Genomic DNA, 18906 nt, shown 5'->3' on the forward strand with positions numbered 1-18906 from the left:
AGGACCTGTTGGACACGTTTATTACGCTGCGGTTGATATAAATTACTTTGTTTGCTTTAGGTGGTTGGTGAATTATGTGAGTGCAAGGTGCGAGATAAACTTAAGCAGGTCTGGCCTGGTTGATAGACATTCTTGCATGTGTTCATTATGCTAATGTACAAACGACTTAAATACGCTTGTGCAGATTAAAAACGACTGATATTTCACGTGGCAGATAGTTGATTAAGCAATAGCACATTTCCGAAAGTAACTCTTTACTTGCGCTTCATGTTATATTTTGTTCGGCAATTGCTTTAACAAGTTCTAAATTACGTCATTATATAAGAAAAAACCTTGTCGAAGTAAGAAGTAAGAAATAATGCTTTCTCACTATTCTGTGGCTTATTTTGTCGCCCTAAGATGGCGCTCAAGAACAATGTAGAGTTTAAACTAACACACAATTATTATTATAACTGGAAGCTTTGAGCAATGGAAAATGTCTTTATAAAGTAACGTCAAAACCGCTTGAACTTTCTGTAGGATGACAAATCTTTATTGTTACACAAATACTATTGAGTTGTTTGTTTCATAAGACAGAGAATGTAGGCAACTCTTTAAGTAATTAGCTTTTGTTTATTGCACGTTTGCAGGGAGCAATATTGTAGCGGGAAGACAACTAACAAACAATCGGATGCGCTGAGATAAGATGATGTTCCGATTTTTCATAGTTTCTGCATTTCAGCTCACATAAAACCACTACATATGTCAAGTAAGTAACTCACGTACTAACACAATGATGACGACAGACATACACTATGAGATGAAAACGCATATGAATATGGTATGACGTTAGGTTACCTGCTTTAGGTAACCTATTGTTTCAAATAAACTGTAAGTTAACTGTATTTGATGTTAACGGCATCAACAATGATTTGGTTGAATAATGTCTATTTCTAACAACGGTTATTATTCATACCATTACCATTCATATCCATTACCCTATCCATAACGGTTATTTTTCAATCCGATATGTGCGCAATTCCAAAATGAATGGTGGAAGTAGATTTCGTTGCAACGGTACGCTTGATTATATGAAGTATGATTTCATAGTTCAAGAAGTCAATATGAAAAAGTGTTTGCTACGAGTGGTAGCTATACAACAAAAAACACTAGAACCCAATAAGTAAGAGATAGAAACATTATGAAAATGCAACAGATTGTAAATATCCGCGATAACTTTGCAATTTATCAGGTTCTGCAACATACAACGATAAGAATACTTGGACAATTACGGAGTTGAAAACGCGATTTTAGGTTGTGATGAAACAAAAATAGCAAAGTAAACAAATTAACGAATTAGTTCGGGGGAGCCTTTGCACACGGCCCGGACAGTTTTACGCAAGCAAAGACGTGTGAGATGTTGCGCAAAGCATATGCTTGTGAATATAACAGCTGTTTCCGTTTTGCGCACGCTTTTGTGATCGTCTTTTCCTGTTTCATGAATCGAATTTTCCTCTCAACGCTTTCGACAACTGCATGAGCAGTTCCGCGCAAACGACTAAAATCACACAGTTTAAGACGAGTTGACTACATCTAACATTAAATATATCTCCGAGTGTATATAATGGCGTGGTGTCGGCAACCGGTTAAATTGAGGCCAAATGCTGGCCTACTTCTATTCGCACCGTGTTGTGTCCACCTCAAGCTGGTTGACATTTCTTGCACGCGCCCATGTCTTCTGAGTAATATTCAACTTGAATTGTGAGTGAGTGGAAGTCGTACAGCGCTTTCAAACGGCGTGTTGCCCGCTTAAGCACGACGTTCGGATCAGTTACTTTATCTGTGAAAAGAATGTGGTTAAAAGTAACTTTAAAAATATCAATTACAACATATCCATAAAACAATCCAATTGCTTTATTAACTGTTGTACATGTACAGTTTTAAGCTTTAACAGAAAGAAAGTATTTGACAGCAGAAGCCTTGGGGCACAACATATTTATCTTTTCTTGACATGTCTTCATGTGAAAACCGCCAGCTGTCGCTCCGTTTTATAAAGTCTATAAGTGTTTCATTGGACAGTTTTCCAAAGGCTAAGGCTCTTTGCACTTATATAGAGTCGGCCAATATGCAGACAACGCCTTTTTACGCTTTGTGTATGCAGCCATAATAGGCATCAGCTATGTAGAAATATATACCGCCGCCGTTAAGAAGTGCATAATTACACCTTACTACGTTATATATTACTGTTTGCATAAAACATAACACAAACACCGCTGTGCTATGTACGATGGCCTGACGTAAAACTATCAACAAGCAAACACGTTATCCTTAACTATTGCCTATTATACAATACACCCATCACTTACCGATAGCTAAATGAGCTGACATCACAGTTTGATTGAGAGTGAGTGACCATATACGGAGGTCGTGAACTGCAGTAACCCCGTCCATCTCCAGAAGTTTTTCCTTCACGACAGCGTACTCTATACCCACCGGGGAACCTGTGGAATTAATGTTAAATATTTTATAATGCACACGTCAAATCCTGTAGCATCGAACTCAAGAATGCGTCATTAGCTGTCGATAATTCTGGACAACTGCCCGTTTTAATTTAACGCTTTTATACCGTGAGGTTGTGGCTGTATCTTACAGGGTTAGCTCTACAATAACTTCTAAAAGTTTGTTCTCAATAAGAATTTCTTGTCATTTAAACGACGATACCAAATATTACCGTCATTGTTTGATCTCTTTAAAATATCAGCTTATCCTTTGACTTTTTAGGTTCACTCTTTTACGAACTTGCAGCGAATGAATTATTTGAATTCAAATAAACAGTTGCGTGAAAGGGAATTATAACTAGCGATAGTTAATTATTTGACCTCATTCGTGACAAACGTTTGAGAGGAGTTTTTTAAACTTTGATATGCAATGCTTGTTTATTAAAAACAGATTAAGAAAAGAACGACCTAACACCAGAATTAAGCACGTTTAGCCCTTTCATTGGACACAGAGGATTCTACCGTTTGTCTTCATTTCCTTGAAAGCACGAGTAGTCTTGTATGTATATTTCATTCTGGAAATATCTGGTACTTTTTAACATTAACAGGCTGGCCATCGAGCCAATGAATTCGACAATTCGAAATCGTGTCATATCTGTTACAATCAAATATAGTTAAGTTGTATATGTTTGCAAACCGTTGGTAAATGTTTGTTAAAAAAGCTTAAGGCTGTAACACGACCTGCGTAAGACATTGCGTTTGGCTTACCACACAAGGCTGAAGGCTTTGACGAGAGCCACTTTGTAATCCTGAGTATAATTAACCGCAAAAAATCCGTTGACAGAAACTACGAAAACACACAGACGATAACATACCTTCCATAATGACAATAACAGTATCTCGCAGAATAGTGATCGTTGTAATCAGCACCAGGACCGAAAAGAGGAAGGTACAAATAGGGTCGGCTATCTTGTATTCCGGCTGCAACGGTAATAAAAAGAATTGAAACCCGGTTTGGAAACTGTTTTCAAAATCAAATCGGGCCCCGTTTACTAATAAAAAATTTATAAGTAGCTGAAAGCTTCAAAAGTATTTCCGAAAAATAGATTGCTTGATGCTATTCTGTGGTGATAAGAGCACATGATAACATGCATGAGCCGTGTTCCTTTGCCCACAATCGTCCTACGTATATGCCTTTCATTCAATTACAGTGCTTGGCCGCAATTGGTTTTCTTTGATTAGGCGGTATTGAAATAAGAAGGTAGAAAATTTCAAGTTACAAAAGACGAGCTGATGGATGCGTGCAGGGCAAAAACGCCCAATCAAGCCGTATAAGCGTTGACCTTTAATCTCTACAAGTACTTCTCTTTACAGTTGAGAGTACCCCAAAATTACCTTAAAATAAATGACGAAAGCCGCAATTAGAACTCCAAGGCTCTGCAATAGATCTCCAACGACGTGGATAAAAGCAGCTCGTACGTTGACGTTACCGGTCTCACCAGAAGAAGCTGTGATCAGAAATACGGAAAAACGTGAAAGGTCGATACATGAAATGAAACCGTAAGCCTAAAATACATTTCGTATGTTATTCTGTGGGCTGAGTGTGGACATTTAGAAAAGGTCTTATTGCCAGGTCTTCAGAACTGCGGCCCCGTGTTTTCCACACATATTACTTTACGTCGTTTCAAAAACGTTGCTGGTTTTCAGGCTAACTTGAATGCTATCTTGAAGTGCTGTACATCATAACACCATAATGCAAGAGTTTAAATACGGTTTGGCCACTAATTTTTGTATAAAGCCGGGGGCGTGTAAATAAACTGAAGCATCAGAGCAGAGAATTTAGCCTCATTGTCTCGTGATTTTCACAAAATTTTAACCTTCAGATTCGTTAACCTACTTAAAGAAATCGTACAAGGACAATGTAGAAAGACCACAGGCAAATTAATATCAATAACCTGAGCCCTCAAACCAATGCTGTTTTGCCCAAATTCTTAATAAGAACCAAGTGATATGTGCTATCAAAGTTAATCCCCACAAATTAAAATCGTAAAGGCGAAAGCAAAAACGTTAAATCAAATACCATTATTAATAACTTAGATTAATAATAATTTAACAAATAATTAATCTATCAATATAACAATCAACTATTTAATCAACCACGTAACTTTATTAACTCTTTCTTACCATCGGTTTGTGTCGACGCGTTGCTCCCGGCTTCTTGGTCGACATCGTGGGTATGACTGTGATTATGAGAATGTCCACCATGCGAGTGTCCGTGTGTGTGTGAGTGCTCGTGAAGTACGAGACCCATGCTTAACATATCGATAATCCGCTCGTTAGTATCCGAAAGTTATCGACTACTATCAATACATTGATCGGTTTTATGGATACAATTTCAACAATTTCTTGGGATTAAATCACAGTTTAATGAAAGTTATATATTATTCATGACCGGCGCGTGGTAGAACACATTTGACCACGCGCATTAGATAACTTACACAATGTTAAAACCGACAGCCAAAGACGCAGTAATCAGCATGTTTTTTCCGTTTACTTCGTACTTATTGGTCACAATGCGCATGATGGCGAGATATACCAGCACTCCTGTTACTATCCAAATCGCCAGCACACTGACCAACGCTCCGATGACCTCTGCAAATGAAATATTCAGTAAATTAATGTTTTAGGAAACACCTGACACGGCTCAGAAACTGACAAGGCTGCGTTAAGGTAGGAATTACGTCGAATGCCATAGAATGTAACATAATCGATTGATGTTTGATTTAAACCGGTGATTAACCCATCACAGTTAATTAATTATAACTTAACCCTATTCTAACTAGGCGTGGCTTCTCCCGCACACAGTCATAGCAAAACGTGGCGTACAGTTGCATTGTTTGCTGTAGAAACTTGAAATTTGGTGACTTTTCCTAAAAAATGTTCAGCTATCTGTCCATGTTTGTTTGATAAAGTTGGATTTTGTAATTTTTGAGATATTGCGATATTTTCATAATTTTGCTCTGCTCTCCGCATCGAAGCGTATTACTCATTTACGCACCAATAACTCGACTAACTATTCTCTTTCGTTCTCTTCTCGCGGTCAGCTGGTTTTCCGCACAGCGGGGGCGCGGCGTAACAAGAAGAATTTCTAGAAATTTGTCACTTTTAGAAATACTTAATTTACACTAAATTCACTTTCTTTAGTTTTACAATTATGATGTATACAGGAAGCCAGATGATTTTTCTACTAACCTGTAAAAATCTCATCAGTTAACGACGTACAGTTTTCTAGTAATTAACGATTGAAAATGTGTGTGCGGGGTCGGCCACACCTAGTTTTTTAGTAAACTCGCGAGCCTGGTTAGGATAGGGTTAAAGTTTTACGCCGTTCTAACTTTGGTCTGAACGACGTATTGACCATGTTCAACTCATAACAATCTACGAAAATGCTGTTTAATTTCACCAGACCATGCAAAATTAATAAGCCACGGCATCCTCTACAACCCTCTCACCATAACGTAACGACACAACATACCTGCCCTGTGCCAACCAAACGTCATCTTTTGCGAGATAGGCCTGGCTGCCATCTTGAGTGCCAGAATGCTGATCATGAAACTGCTTACATCAGTCAGCAAGTGACTAGCGTCGGTCATAACGGCTAAACTGTTGGCAAGGTAACCACCTATACAGCACAGCAAAACAGCAACTTTTAATCATTATATTATTCTAAATTCATAGACGGTTAACGTTGTTGACACGATATATGACTCTTGTCTGTGGTTTGTCGGACTCCCACACGCATTTGAGATAATTGTGTTTCATATTTTCACCGCGTATATGGCGCTATTTAAAGTGTTTTCAAATGCTTCGTTCCCGCATGATTTTGAGGTAATTTCAAGAGCAAATATTATGCATTTTTAAATAAAACTCACGGTATTTGAAGCCTTTTTCGTTAAGACCTATATAATCAGCTGGTAACAGTTAAACCCGTAAAAGTTTAAACGCATATGATAAAGTTTAACCTTTGATGCACTGTAACGTGTCCCAATGATTGATGAAACGCTGCAATCAATCGAGACACTACAAGGCGCAAAACCGGGTTCTAAGTGGTTTGAATCTTAATTCGATCCCGGTTTAATCTTGATCTCAACTTCCCGGACTCACCAACAACTTCCCCGACCATGAAGAGAAAGCTGAGGGCGGTGGCGATGATCAGTTTCTGCATCGCTTTCTTCCTCTTCTTTTCATCTCTCTCCTGTCTCTCGTCATCAAGGTCATGACAGTGATCCGACTCCATGGACATGCTCGATCTTCTTGAGCCTAAAAATGTGATTAGAAGAGTTTATATTTTTGTCCTGACTGTTGTGTACCGCATCTTGCAGCGTTTCTCAAACCATTTCGGCCGCAAAATGTGAATTTGCCTGAATTTTACTGATGGATCGGAAATATCGTATGCTCTTTCCAGTCATAACTATAAACATATGCTGTTATAGGTGAAGCTATGTACAATACAGTATAGCCTACATTTATTATTTTCATGTGTCGCAGTCATCATGTTTTTTTCAAACTGTTTTAACCAAAAGTTTATGGTTGTAAAGAAAAGTGGTAGAAGTTACTAGAAACTTGGTATATATCAACAAACCCTCGTGTAACAAAATATAAATAGGCTTATTGTTCTGCACTGTAACCTATGACTGTTTTGGTTTAGCTACGTATTTATTCATCTCAGAAATGCTTACTGTCGGGCATGTCTTGCCGATCGGTGCTGTGTCTGTGATTTTTGTCATGGCCGAATCCGTTCTTTTCCGCCTCTTCCGCGTCGCGACGACTTGAATTCGAATTACGATTAAATAAAGAAGACGACGAAGCCGCGTCGCCGTTATTACGTAAAAGTCCAACGTTCTCCTTCGAATGGCTCATGCCCGCTTCATGCACGCCCTTGACATTGTTGGGATTATAAGCGGCAAGAGCTTGGGAACAGTCGATCTCAACCTCGGACGTTCCACCGTAAGCGTTGTTCGAAACTCCGCTCTGCTTCAGCGGCATTCTGGCGTCTTTCGATCTTTTGCTGTTGCTCAGCAGCTTTCGTTTGGCCGGTGAAGTACTCGAATTGCTGCGGCGGTGCCGGCGTGCTTCTCCCGTGTCGTCCGTGTCGCAGTCGGCGTCGCTCGCAAGAGATCGCTTGTTTTGCCTTCCTGTGTCGTTGGACGAGTAGTAGCCTCGGCTTCGGTTTTCGTCCGACTCGGAAAAAGCGGATGACAACGGGGAATCACCTACCTTTTGGATGCCATTGTGACGTAGTAGTGATGCTTTGTGTTGGACCTGCCCATTTGCCTGTCCGCCTTCGTCGTGTTGCCTTCAAAAGCAAATATTAAAATCCCGTTTTATCAAATCTAGCATGTGACGGTGATGCTATTGATAACAAACTTGTAACTAGTTCAATTGTTTTATCACTTTGTTATTAAATGCTAAAATTTTACATGCACTCTGGCTTGGCAGTAGAACGTTTGACCCCATTCGGCTAAAAGTAACTCTGCCCCATGTTTCTAACGCAAACAATCTCCTTAAAAGGTAACCATAGACATCTTACTTGGCCAAATCGTCATCGTTCAATAAAAAGCTTGACTCTTTTGACTTCCTCCTGCCTAGTTTTTCCTCGATGAAAGTTTGAATGTAGTCTGGTTTGGCGAACGACATTTTAGTTCAAGGCAATGCAAAAACGTTCTGTTTTGTCGTCTTGCACTAAATACCCTCACACATCACCCCTGCAAATGGCAAATAACGTTTGATTAAATTTTTGTATGTAACGTGCTTGGAATAATTCTTTGCAATAGATCTCTGTACAACCCGGCTGAGTAAAGCGGTTACTTATCGCTGTATTTGCATCGCGTGTTTGCCAACCTAAACCATGATACAAAGTCACTGTGGTTGCCATCTGGCATAATTTCAACAACAAAGGGTGCTCAACTGGTGATGGAATTCTTTAATGGTACGTTAGTTTAAAGATGTATTTAGTTTTAATGATACAAGGATGTTACACAAGCAATGTTTCTTGCATTTATGCGTTGTGATGGACGCAAACTAGCGTCTGACACATAAAATAAGCGGAAACAACGTAGAGCCTAACTGTTTGCACAACGCTCATTGCTAACCGCAACCACAATCAACGGCTTGAAATACAGGAAGCTTTGCTGAAAGGGTTTTTCTTAGAACGTATCGCATTGCCTACCGAAAACACGTTATTCAACAACGCATTAGATATCAGAGTAGATAAATAGATTTCTTCCGTAGTTTAAACCCAATACCTCAGTACATTATACGGCTATATCGCATATCATCTTAAGTTGGCTAAACAGTAGCGGCTATTGAAAGCTTCGTTTAAAAAACCTAAGAAACGTAATTATCTGGTCTAAACTGTCATCATTTGTTTATGGGAACTAAAGTTTTACCTGCTGCTGTTTCTCATATATTTCTAAAATATAACTCAAGAAAAACTGGTTGCATAAATATAATCCTTGTTTTGCTCACTCAAGGGGGTTTTGTTCCGTTGTAAACACCATAACGTATGTTGCAGGCATTATTCTATTCAGTACAACATATATTGCGTAACAAAAGCTGCAAATGTATGGTGAAATGCTACTCTACTGCCGGTCACTAATGCTAGCTTATTCTTTGTCTCGAGCGTAAACAGGCTTCATGTTCCATAGTTGCTGGAAACTTCCGCATAAGTTGTTTCAGCATGCTTTTCAGCGTGCTGTGTGCACTGACAGACCGGAACAACTGGTGTTAGATCGGTTACAATTAACAAGGCCCTGAACGAACCGCCTTGGGCTTTAGTGGTATAATATGGGGCTTAGTCAATCATTTTTAAGCGTGACTTTCGCATAACTTGTTTTGTATTTTGTTGTTTCACTATGTACGAGCGCATAGGTGGTGTGTTCGCAATTTTTTTTTGTGGTAGGTAATTTTTGGTGCACAAAAAAACCTTCCTTAGACGTAACTTATTCCTGTTGAATGCGTCTTATAGTACATAAGCTGGACACACGGGCTACTTTTTAAGTCTATGGCCAATGAGCACTTAAAGGCAATGTGCAAAACAAACGTTATAATCTGGATCGTTATATTAGAAAGGACAAAACTAAAACATCAGCGTTAACCTACAGACATTTCTACATATTTTTGAGCTAGTCTTTGAGTAAGCTCGGAATCATATGGTACTGATTTGTTCAAAAAAATTAACGCAAGCTGGTAACCTTTTGTATAAGCGTTGTGGTGATTTCCTATTTTTCTGTAAGTTTATTCTGTCATAGGTTTCTTCTACACCCAGTTCGCAAAAAACATAACTGCTACTGCGCTTAACGTTACACTCGGCTGTGCGTTTTGTCTAATTGCTTCCTGAGTATATGAATGATATCACCACAGTCACGAATGTAAATTGGAACATAACCCTCCCGTTGTTTGTTGTGCCTTTGTCCTTCGTTATATTAATTAACGCAGTCATTATTTTAACGGTGGAGCCTGCACTTTTGAAACGCAGTTTCCAGTTGATTTTTTGATATGAACTTCAACCTAAACTAAATCTAAGTCATCGTTTAACAGAAGTCAACGGAAAATCCATTCGTTTAATTCACCACTAGCATTAACATTTAGCCTTTTTTGTAGTGACTATTTTACAGTCTTTTAATCGAGACGGGATATGGATTTTAGTAGAAGGAAACGAAAATAGTGTAGTTTGAGAGTAGTTAGATGATAAGCAAACTTTCATATTATATTAGTCCTATATAAAACTTTATTTGCAACCAACCAAAATCGTTTTCAACAACTGATCTTTTCTGTTACGTAGCTATTACTTCAAGGTGTTTTCAACTGCGCTATGCATTTCCACATTTTTAACAACCTCACTGTTAAAAACTATTACACAAAACATCCTACCAAGTCCTCACATTTGGTAAACTGGATTGCGATTTAGCTTTAAAGTGTAATTTACATAGCAGACTTACAGATTACAGTAACAGCAGTTTATTAGAAGTAAATGTTTATAACTTGTCATTCTGGTTATATTTACTTTTTTCTCATTTGTTAAACGTCTCAAAGGTATATGGCGTACATCAAAATAGAAAAAGAGCTGCGTAAAATGGTCGATAACTTTTGATTCAAACCCTAAAGTCCTAAAATTTTCATGAGAGTTTAAATCACCGATATTAAGCTTCATTAAAACATTAAGATTCATTCATGCATAATCATTAAAATGCAGCTTTCCAGTTGTGTGGTCATTTAGGGTCTAATCTGGTGTATTTTTCGACTCCCAAGAGTGTTGGTATTAGATGGAAGTAACTATAAATCTGTCATTTTGAAGAAAGTTTAGTAATTTCCTGTCTAATTTATCTTGACATACAGATGTCGATGTTGATCAATATGCAGTGAATCTCTATTAATACGTGTCCGGTATTACCTGCTGTTGATTGATGAATCATGCAAATGTAAAACTAAACCTGAAAGCGTCTATGTTTATTTCTCTATGTTTTTACTGGTAAAAATCCGAGATGGGTTTAATTATCTTCTAAAGATTTCGTGAAAACATCATCATTTGTTCTGCATGCAGTGATATATCCGTAAGCGCTAACTTGCATTTGTGTCTTATGATTATTGAGTTAGCTGTTAGTGGGAATTAAAGTCAAACGCACACCTATATCTCCATTATTGCTGGCTTATTCGTGGTCAGGGTCAATAAAGCTTTTTGTTTAAACAATCGTACATTTCAAGAAAGATTAAAAATCAAATATTAATGACCCGTTCCGCCACTCTCTGTTGCAAACAAGGCGTATTAGTCTTAATTAGACGGCCAAAGCTGTAGCCCGACTTCACAATTACAACTGCAACCGCATAATTGTTTCGTTAATCTACATATATCTGTGGCAATTTCTATGTGACGCAGCTTTGCATAACGTTTCCCGTTTTGATCAGAGTAGAAATAACGTAAGATATGAAACGCACAAGACGCTATAAAATTTCAATAAAACTTTAGTATTGCATGAAAGATCGCGTACAAAATAATCTGTACATGTCTTGCACTGCGAATTAATCGTCCATGTACAAATAAACGAGATTTTTAACTTTGTTTCGTAAAGCAAACGCCATACGAAGGACGATTCTAAAGCGAGAACTTACAGCAACTCTTAAGTCTTAAGTATGATCATCTTCCTTAGTTATAAGCATTAGCAGCAGAAAACAGGAAATGTTATCGATTACTGAGCCTTAAAAATCTAGTTTCATACCTAACAAATCGATCAATACAATCCTTATTAGTGGACCTTTGAGGCGCATATGTCTTCAACGTTTTTACTTTTGTCTATACATGATCTCATCTAAACACCATGCGTTTTTTTGTGTTGAAAAACTTTCTATGTGTCGTAGGTACGTCGACTAACTGATAGGTACTATTTTTTGCCTTAAGTTTGCTAACGATAACCACCGAGGGCCGGTTTACACTGCGCAACTAATTTAGTTCTAATCGCATTGTTATATTTACGACTAATGTTTCTAAAACGCCCGTGCGAAGCTTTTTCCGTCGCCTTTTGCGCACGTTGCAAATAGTGCCGGGTGCAAATTGGAATGATGGTGACCTATTACTCTTTGCTCTTTTATAAAACACGCTTTTAAAAACTTTGCCTGAGGCGTATGCTCATAGAACAGGACACTTCTTACTGCGTGTAGAACGTAACATCGATGTTTAGACCGTTATATGAACTTTGTTAATGCAATCCATTTGCGAATTTTGTATGATGGCGTTATTAATAGTGTATAAGTGGATACGCCATTGTTTAGGACAGTGACATAAACGTCTATAAACATCAGTGTTACAATGAAATAAACTTAAACTATTCCATCATGGTTGCACATATTATTTCATAGAATATGCGTATAGTACGTATAGTTGTTAGTAACTTTAATGACTTGGAACAGAATTATATAAAAATGAAAACTTCGTGTCTATCATACAGTCACTACCACAATTGAATTGTTGTCTTGGTTACCAGGCCGTCTGTGACGTGCGTTTCTTCAAGTAGTTTTTTATTATTGGTGATAAGTGACGTGTGCAGAATGCACGCAGCACCACTCGATCAGGAGCCTTGTTCAAACTTTCATCTTTTTTTCGAGCTAGAGCTTTTTCTCCTAATTGACTTCGTTGTGTAAAATAATGCGCGGCTTTAATTTCGACATCTTTCTACTTGCATTCGCCGTAAGCGTTGGTGATTTTCTTCATGATATAACATCCCGATGCTCACGATACAAAAAGCTTCATTTGACTGTGGTGGTTTTACCGAAATTACAATCGTTGACGACATCTAGCGGCGTATCCAGGTCCCAAACTACATGCATTTACTTCCCCTGAGTTGTGTCGCACAAAAAACACCAGTGAGCAGTGACTATTTGAACATTGTCATTCAAAAACCAACTATCTATAATTGCTATTGTGGAAATCTTATTGCTTCAATAAATGAGGTTACATAGAAGAACATATGACCTATATTTACATGAACACTGTTATTTACTTCTTTGATACGGCAAGGATATTGTATAGAATAGATAACTATGTAGTGTTAAAATATTGCCTTTCTCCTATCTCAGTTACTTGCTTCATATAACAGTTGAAAACCTGGTTTATAGGTACAACACATTGATGGTTATTATAATGGTCTATATTGGACAGAAACGAAGAACGCGGCATTCATATAATAGCTAGAATAAAAATAACAAAGCGCTTGAAACTCACAAAACTGGATGAATAATAATGAGAATCAATTTGATGGCTGAACCAGTTTAACAACTGTTGACGACTTCAATGCTTTTACGGCCTCGTAAAAGACATTTTTCCACGATTCTGACGTCCTCCGGGGATTCTCAACCAGTTTTGTGGTTTCGCTGTGTTCAGGAGTTTTATTCCGGCTTATTATTGCGCTCTCTCTTTTGTCTTTACATGAAATTGCGTTACCGCTAGCTGAAGCTTCAGAGTCGGATAAAGTTAAAATCTCCGAACTGAAACTGCTGCTACTTCCATCGCTTGAACCTGGATCCAATCCGCTGTCTCCCGTCCCAGTTCTGTTTCGGTTTTCTTCCTTTTTTTCTTTGTACTCATCTCTGCGAAGAATTGTTTCTTTATTTCACCTTTCAGAACACGCCATTTGTCCATGGTATTGTGCACACGCAATATTAGAAGTGTCTCGTTTATTCAGTTTTTACCGAAGATAAATGGGAATTATTCTAATTAAAATCCGATAACGAATGCTTTTCATCGTTTCCATGACTTTGACTTGAGCTTTTACCACGAAAGGACCATAAGTATAGCTATGACAGGCGGCTACAGATAAAACTAGCTCGTATATTAAGTCATTAACTTGAAAGAATTTTGATGCTGTTCCGAAAATTTCAAATGTAAAATTCGTGTTTTGTGGCTTGTTGCGCAACAATTATTTGTTAAAACTGCAAATGCGCCACCTGAAATTTACTCAAAAATAATTTTCCAAAATATACTCACTGGTGAGCAATAATGTAGACTCCGATGAAAGACAAAATGCAGCCGAAAAGAAAAATGAAGATTCGATCAAAGGCGACACCTTTGAATTCTTTGTAGAATATAGCACCGGCTAGAATCGCGCTTATAGTGAAGAAAATGAAGTTGACCGGCACCACGTCAGAGACATCATACAGTTGCATAGCCTGGAAAGCACCCGAAGTTTTAGAGTTATAAATACAGCACTTGAAGCGTGGCAAACAACTGCACGATTAGATTACTCTTTGCGAAATGGAAACACTAACACTTGCTGCAATTAATTACAAACAGATTCAAAGATATACGTATAACTGACATATCGTTCCGTAATACCTTGGCTTACGTCTGGATAATTTCAAACAATTTAACAAGAATACTTGAACGAAATTTTGGCAATTCCATTTCAGTCAGTAATATTTGGCTTACAGGTATTAACCCAAACTCTCAAATAATTTTCCAAAATATTGGAACTATCGTAACATATTAATGTTTGCAATGCTACTTCTATGCAGTGGGGTTATTTTGGGGTTATTGTAGGTTGTTCTTATAATTTAGTAAAAGGATTTGTATTCTTGATTAGAACATGCACAATAACTCTTAAAATATAATCAACATCACTCACTCGGTTAAGAAAACGAATCTGAGTGGCTGTTGTAATCGGTAAGATGATCAGGCTGACCCAGAAAAATGCGTTAAGGATTTGCTGGCGACCTTGAAATATTGTTTCAGATATCATTGTTGACACAGCTTTTGCTGCTATTATGGTTATGGAAGCTATTACGGCGACGAGCAGTAGAAGAATAATCAAATGTTCATTGCCACGAACGAATCTGTAAATATCTATATAAATTTGGGAATATCGTAGAATTCAGAATTATTGCAATGTTACCTAGTTTGCATTTATTCTTCAAGTTATCCTACACCAGTTTCATTTCGTAACAACTTTACCAGAACAACATGCAAATCACAACTATACTAATAATTTCACAATTATCTTAAACATGCTTCGCTAAAAATAACATAAACTACTGTTATGCTAAATTAAACAAGTTTTAGGAAGTTAGTGTAAAATCGCCATGTACTTGAGGTAGAGCAAAATAGCCAGTACGACGATTTCAACGCCAACATACAATAAGAAAGTCCAAGCCTGTAGATATGTTACGATCTCCACGCTCGTCAGAGTTGGGCTTCCTCTCGCAGAAAAGCTTATCAAGGTCACTGAGCCAACCTACATAGTATAGAATGTTGAATTAATGGGCGTAGAGCTTTGATTTGAAGGTCTTTTGGGGGACGCATACATCATTATTTTGCGATGGTTTTAGGTGAACGCGTGGTGTCCTAAAAGCAAGGTGTGTGCGAGAATCAAATTTTACCAACACAATTAATTTCAAAGTAAAACAATTTCAAAATAACCAAACAAACTCTGACATGAATACTTACTATAACCAGCGTTACTCCCATCATGCTCGGCATCGAGATTGGTTCCCGTAAAAAAACGAAGGCTATGATCGCATTAGCAATTACGGCGACGCTTCCGAGCGGAGCTACTAGGGAGGCAGGAGCAAATCCGTACGCCATAAAGTTGCCCAATTCCCCGCCGATCATTAAAAACATCCCCAGCCACCACCATTTGTCCAAGCAGTATTTCATTCCGCTGTCTTGCCCCAACCTATTATACAGTAAGCATAATTATTACTACGCAGGTAATTATAATTATAGATGAAAGCATTTAAAATATAAAAACATTATTTGGAATACCTGTTATGCGCCTTTTTCTGTACGGTGAGCGATATACTTATAAGCAAGTTGCCTCCAAGTGCCAACGCCAGCCCAATCAGCTCATGACCATCAAAGGCAACATTAGGCTCCGCGGGTATGGTAGTGTTTGTGTGAGAACTAGTCGTAGCATTGTAGCTTTCTGTAATAATCATTTCCATGGCTGAGTATTGTCAATCGGTTAAAAAGTTGTGTTTTTCTTTCTTGTGCTTTTCTTTATTTCTGGCTGTTTTTATCCGACTGGATTTAGCGAGCGTTTCTTCAAAATGCGTAACATCAGGTTATCCAATTTCCAGTTATCTTTAACAAATCCATATTTACTGTCTGCTAAATATTAAAATATATAAAGGATCATCATTCTTCCTAAACAAATAAACTTATATTTTCCAAAAAATTAGAAGTATACTTCATACGTTTGCACTATGGCCTGCTGTGATTCATCTTCCGCCGGTTCTACAATAGCTAACGCTAATAACAGGGTAATTTGTGATTTAAAGCAGAGTAGGAAAATTGATCCCGACTGAAAGCTGACTTACTTGTCTGCGAATAGCACCTGTCGCCTATACATTTTAAAAACAAGTTGGAAAAGATTTGATTGCTGTAGCAATTGATGCTCACACATAAGTAGTAACACATTTTACGTTAGCGTATAAGTTATAACTTAGTACTAGGCTACTAAACACATCCGTGTGCACCTCATATAGGAAGTCGTTGCTGAAACCACACACGAATAGTTCAAACTCCATATGCTGTAGCAAGCACGAATACATTACTTCACTGCTGTTCAACGTTAAAAATCAAATGTTTGAAAACAAGATTTATGACTTTACTGCACTACTGTCTACAGGTAATGACTGCTTTTAGCATACATGGACATAAATTAACATCTGCGTGGATAATGTCATGTGCAAACACCTGTTGGCAGCGTTCCTGACATACATGCATTTGTATTGGTGAATAATCCACAAAGCTGGGTCTACGACAGCTGAAAGCTCGTTTTGTATCATTTCGACCGATTTTTGTTGTTACAGTTAAAATTTGGGGTCACCATTTCAACACTGAAATTACCCAAATCAGTACGTAATAGGAGTATTAATCGCACAATGTGGGGAATTTGTTAAACGTTATTCCATACCGTTGCACACAAGGTAAACGCAGTTCTTAAAATTATTACGAAATTATGAACTAATTGTAATTTGTGCGCTGCCGTCTTCTGTGCAGTGAGATTAAACCGCCGCAGTTGTATTTACAAGTTCCTAAAATATCTGTTGCCCAATCGCAAAATATATTTCTACTTTTACAACTTGTCTTATACCTGAATAACGGTAACCTTGCAGGGCGTTTGCAAATCTGCTTCGCTTCTTAATAAGATACGCAGACGATTTTTTCTCTTTTAAACATACTTTTGCCATCGTTGTCGCTTCGTATTAACGTTGGTGACGTCATTTGTGAACCGGCTACGCCATAAGTCATCTTTACGTGTTTTTGGAAGAAAGAGATGAAATGAAATCAATAGTCTTGTTATGTTTCGTAGTTGCTTTTCAAAGATGACGCAAAATTCCTACCTACTGTAGTAATTGAATTTTGGTGTATGACCGAAGAATCGATTCGACCTGATATCTATTTTTACTCAAAACCGGTTGTTCCCAAACTGTGTTTCTTGTCGTGCTAATGCGTCGTTTGATGACCGTAAAGGCTCTGAACCAAAGAAAGTTAAACAAAAGAGACCTCAAGATTCTGAAAACCTAAGGTTTCGAAGCACGTCCTGAAATGAAATCAAAAAAAATCTGAAGTGTGATTCCACAATAGGTTCAACAAGGGCCCAAGATACAGAACTGAATCTGTCACTATAAACGGAATTAGGCTATCCGGCTGACTGATTTGAATGTAACCTTTATTACACAAGAATATGTATACTCAATCTGATCCAGTTTGCTAGTAAAAACCCCTAACGAGGGAGATCCTTAATCTCAAATTAACTTCAAAATAAATTTGTTTTCTTTGTTTTCATAAAACATGTTGTGCAACAGTTTTTTTCGCTTGCCAGATAATTTGCTTAACCTTTCTCTGTTAACCGAAAGCCAAGATACTTTATCACTGGAGACTAGAGTCACTGGACAAAATAGAAACGTGTTTTAGAATCTAGAATGTATCTTAATCCATTATCGCTCTGACGTCGCTCCTAATTGTCTCGTTTTAAAACGCCTGCTGGCAAGACACTTGTTACACGTATAACGTATGTTTAAATCTGTTCCTTTGAGTCCGCATATTGTTTTGCGCAGGACGGAAACGGCGCCTTGCCTGCAAAACTGGTAGACATCTAACTGCAATACTCAGTCTACAAATGTCATCAAGCTGTAGGAAATTTGCATTTCATTTCAGTCTGACCAAACTACTTCAATAAAGGGAAAATAGACTAAATGGATAATGTCCATCGCAGCTCGTTTCAACTGTGTTTATGAAATATGTGTCATTCATTTTCTGCAAACGCTCGATTCACCATGTCTGTTTGGGTCACACTTGCACGTTATCAGACAAACGTTGTAAGCTTACTACGAAAGGAAATCTGAAGAGCTAGACTCTGGGCAAATTTCTGTTAAACTTTCATTTAGGTTAAAATATATACATTTGAGCCTTTTTGCCTCATTTTAAGGCTGGAAATACTCAATAAAACTGGCTCAAGAATTCAGATAACCGAAGGCTACATTAGGCTACTAATTTACTGGTGGGTAAAGGCTTGCAAACTCTTCGAAAACCGACCTAAATCGCACTTTAGATCATATGGTAGCTATGTATTCACCCTTTGCTCGGCGCGATGCTTTTATTAACCACACTGAAATCCGGTCTTTGATTAATTGTGAAGATAAACGTAATCGCTTCCCTCCATGCAGTAATGTGAATCTATTGTAGCGTTATATACACCCTTGCGTCACTTGCTTTTGTTTCACTGTAATAGTTTTTGAAACAAATCCGCTCGCCTCATCTAGAAGTTCCAAACAGTTTTTGAAGTTGTACACGGGTATTCTATTCTCAGAAATATGGTCATCCATGTTTTTAGAATATATTTTCATGCAGCTTGCACATAATTTGTGGAAATCAGCT

At 37.9% G+C, this 18906-nt stretch overlaps 2 protein-coding genes across 3 annotated transcripts; both read right to left on the reverse strand.

The window, feature by feature from the left end:
* Window positions 1-592: 592 nt before the first annotated feature.
* LOC143470439 (proton-coupled zinc antiporter SLC30A2-like) lies at window positions 593-8267 on the reverse strand. The gene is made up of 10 exons (XM_076968576.1): window positions 8068-8267; window positions 7217-7833; window positions 6642-6797; window positions 6013-6159; window positions 4976-5129; window positions 4662-4789; window positions 3873-3985; window positions 3353-3458; window positions 2346-2480; window positions 593-1819 (listed from the first exon to the last, which is right to left on the reverse strand). The coding sequence occupies exons 1-10, from the start codon at window positions 8172-8174 to the stop codon at window positions 1680-1682; spliced, it is 1803 nt and encodes a 600-aa protein (XP_076824691.1). The 5' UTR covers window positions 8175-8267; the 3' UTR covers window positions 593-1679.
* Window positions 8268-13155: 4888 nt separating this feature from the next.
* LOC143470484 (NIPA-like protein 2) lies at window positions 13156-16402 on the reverse strand. 2 transcript variants are annotated; one of them, XM_076968651.1, is made up of 6 exons: window positions 15787-16402; window positions 15469-15697; window positions 15159-15256; window positions 14651-14858; window positions 14014-14195; window positions 13156-13616 (listed from the first exon to the last, which is right to left on the reverse strand). In XM_076968651.1, the coding sequence occupies exons 1-6, from the start codon at window positions 15963-15965 to the stop codon at window positions 13277-13279; spliced, it is 1236 nt and encodes a 411-aa protein (XP_076824766.1). In that variant the 5' UTR covers window positions 15966-16402; the 3' UTR covers window positions 13156-13276. The 2 variants fall into 2 exon arrangements, with proteins under 2 accessions (XP_076824766.1, XP_076824765.1); XM_076968650.1 differs by having other exon boundaries at window positions 15111-15256; window positions 15787-16388.
* Window positions 16403-18906: the final 2504 nt, after the last annotated feature.

The sequence above is a fragment of the Clavelina lepadiformis genome, chromosome 9, assembly GCF_947623445.1.
Source record: "Clavelina lepadiformis chromosome 9, kaClaLepa1.1, whole genome shotgun sequence".
Taxonomy (NCBI): domain Eukaryota; kingdom Metazoa; phylum Chordata; class Ascidiacea; order Aplousobranchia; family Clavelinidae; genus Clavelina; species Clavelina lepadiformis.

Excerpts from the sequence above, each read along its gene's own strand:
- LOC143470439 (XM_076968576.1), bottom strand. The coding sequence starts at position 8,174 with ATGTCGTTCGCCAAACCAGACTACATTCAAACTTTCATCGAGGAAAAA. Across the intron at positions 7,834-8,067 it reads AACGATGACGATTTGGCCAA|GCAACACGACGAAGGCGGAC; the intron begins GTAAGATGTCTA and ends TTGCTTTTGAAG. Across the intron at positions 2,481-3,352 it reads TGTTATTGTCATTATGGAAG|GTTCCCCGGTGGGTATAGAG; the intron begins GTATGTTATCGT and ends TTAATTCCACAG.
- LOC143470484 (XM_076968650.1), bottom strand. The coding sequence starts at position 15,965 with ATGGAAATGATTATTACAGAAAGCTACAATGCTACGACTAGTTCTCAC. Across the intron at positions 15,257-15,468 it reads TGGGAGTAACGCTGGTTATA|GTTGGCTCAGTGACCTTGAT; the intron begins GTAAGTATTCAT and ends TATACTATGTAG. Across the intron at positions 14,859-15,110 it reads GCTATTTTGCTCTACCTCAA|ATTCGTTCGTGGCAATGAAC; the intron begins GTACATGGCGAT and ends AGATATTTACAG.